Here is a 1,728-nt window from a genome sequence, read left to right as displayed (position 1 = left end):
AGAATTTACGAATTAAGTGATTTATGTGCCAAGTTTAAATATTTGTATAATATAGTTTTTGTTGAATTTAGTGGCTTTACTTCTAGGAATAATGAAAATTGTGAATACTTGAACTATTGGTTAAACAGAGAATTAAAAAATAAAAATATATTAAATATATCTGCTAAGAATTTTTATGAAAAATTATTTCTAATGATATTAAATTTGATAAGGAAAAACATTTGACAGATAAAATATATGACATTGAAGCTGAAGATCTAAAAAAAATGAACATATTGTATGATTTATATACTATTTATCATTATATAAATATTACTTATGATGATGAAAATTGCAAGTCATATTCCGCTAAATGCGTTGAAAAATTTAAAGAGGCTATAAACAGTTGTTCTACTGATAATAAAGATAATTACTGTGAGGCATTAAAATTGTTTAAAAGAAAATATGAACAATTCATTGGGAATAATAATTCTAGGGGGTGCAATAAAGTATATATATCAACATTACCACTGATAGGAAATGAAAAGAAACATAATGCAAAGGTGACGGAGACTGGAGAAGTCAAATCAGTAGTAAAAACACATTTAGAAGAAAAAAAAGATCAAAATTTAGTATCTTATGATTTAGAAGAAAAGCAAAATTTCAAAAATCCAATGCAACCATCCCTTTCACAAACAGAGGAAAACAATTATGATAACAATATTAGTATATTTACTATTTTCAGTATAATATTGAGTATATCTGTATTTTCGATAATTACGTATAAGGTTAAATATGTCACATATAAGAACAATAATATTTAAAAAATATCATAGAGAATGATGTAATTATAAAAAATGCATATTTCATTTTTATTATTTATTGTTTTCCCTTTAGTTTTCTCCATTTGGATCATGGATAAATACAAAAATACTAGGAAGAAATAAATTAATGGAAAATATGAAAAAGAACAATTACGAATTACTTTAAAATGGAATTGGCAATCGTGAGGAAAGTTTTAACGATACGATGTATCAAATAAGATATAATTCTTCATGAAAACAGTAATGTATACTTACCTAAAAATATATATATTAATTAAGAAGCATAATCAGATTATTATATATCGTTCAAACTGTAATACAATATATGATAAAAGAAACTTCTTACTTATCGTATTATTTACTATTGAAACATTACAGAAGAAATTATTCAAAAAAGTTTATAATATAAAGCAAAAATTGCAACCTGCATAAATATTTAAAACAATAATTATATGAGTAGATGATAAAGACATTACTAAATATGGAGAACAATAAAATAAATCAAAGGAAATTAATTTTACATTATTAATAATAAATATATACTAATAATTTTTAGTATGATAAGATGTGTTATCCAAATCATTATTTATACTCAATAAAAAATACATGTAATGGTACAAAATAAAATTAATATCTATCTTATATAATTAAATTGTAATGTAGTTTAGAGCATATTCTATAATATATATTCATTATCTCCATATATATGAAAGATTAGCATAAAACTGAACAAATATATAAATTTAAATATGCTAAAATTAAATAAATTTAATAAGATTCTTATATATAATGAATCATCTAATTATCACCTTTGAAAGATTAATGTTATAAAATATATAATGTTCATTTAACAATTTACATAACTATATTAAACAGAATAAACTTTAAAATTCAACATAAAAATTTACATAAAATAAATACTAAT

General features: G+C 21.0%; 1 protein-coding gene across 1 annotated transcript; it reads left to right on the top strand.

Moving 5' to 3' along the window:
- Nucleotides 1-266: 266 nt before the first annotated feature.
- PCYB_004980 (hypothetical protein) lies at nt 267-969 on the top strand (the record flags this gene model as incomplete). The annotated part of the gene is made up of 2 exons (XM_004227919.1): nt 267-767; nt 877-969. 2 exons carry the CDS (start codon nt 267-269, stop codon nt 967-969), a joined length of 594 nt encoding a protein of 197 aa, XP_004227967.1.
- Between the last annotated feature and the right edge of the window lie 759 nt (nt 970-1,728).

The sequence above is a fragment of the Plasmodium cynomolgi genome (genome assembly GCF_000321355.1).
Source record: "Plasmodium cynomolgi strain B DNA, scaffold: 0630, whole genome shotgun sequence".
Taxonomy (NCBI): Eukaryota; Apicomplexa; class Aconoidasida; order Haemosporida; family Plasmodiidae; genus Plasmodium; species Plasmodium cynomolgi.
Note: the sequence above shows the minus strand (reverse complement) of the source record. Positions and strands in the feature narration are given on the sequence as shown.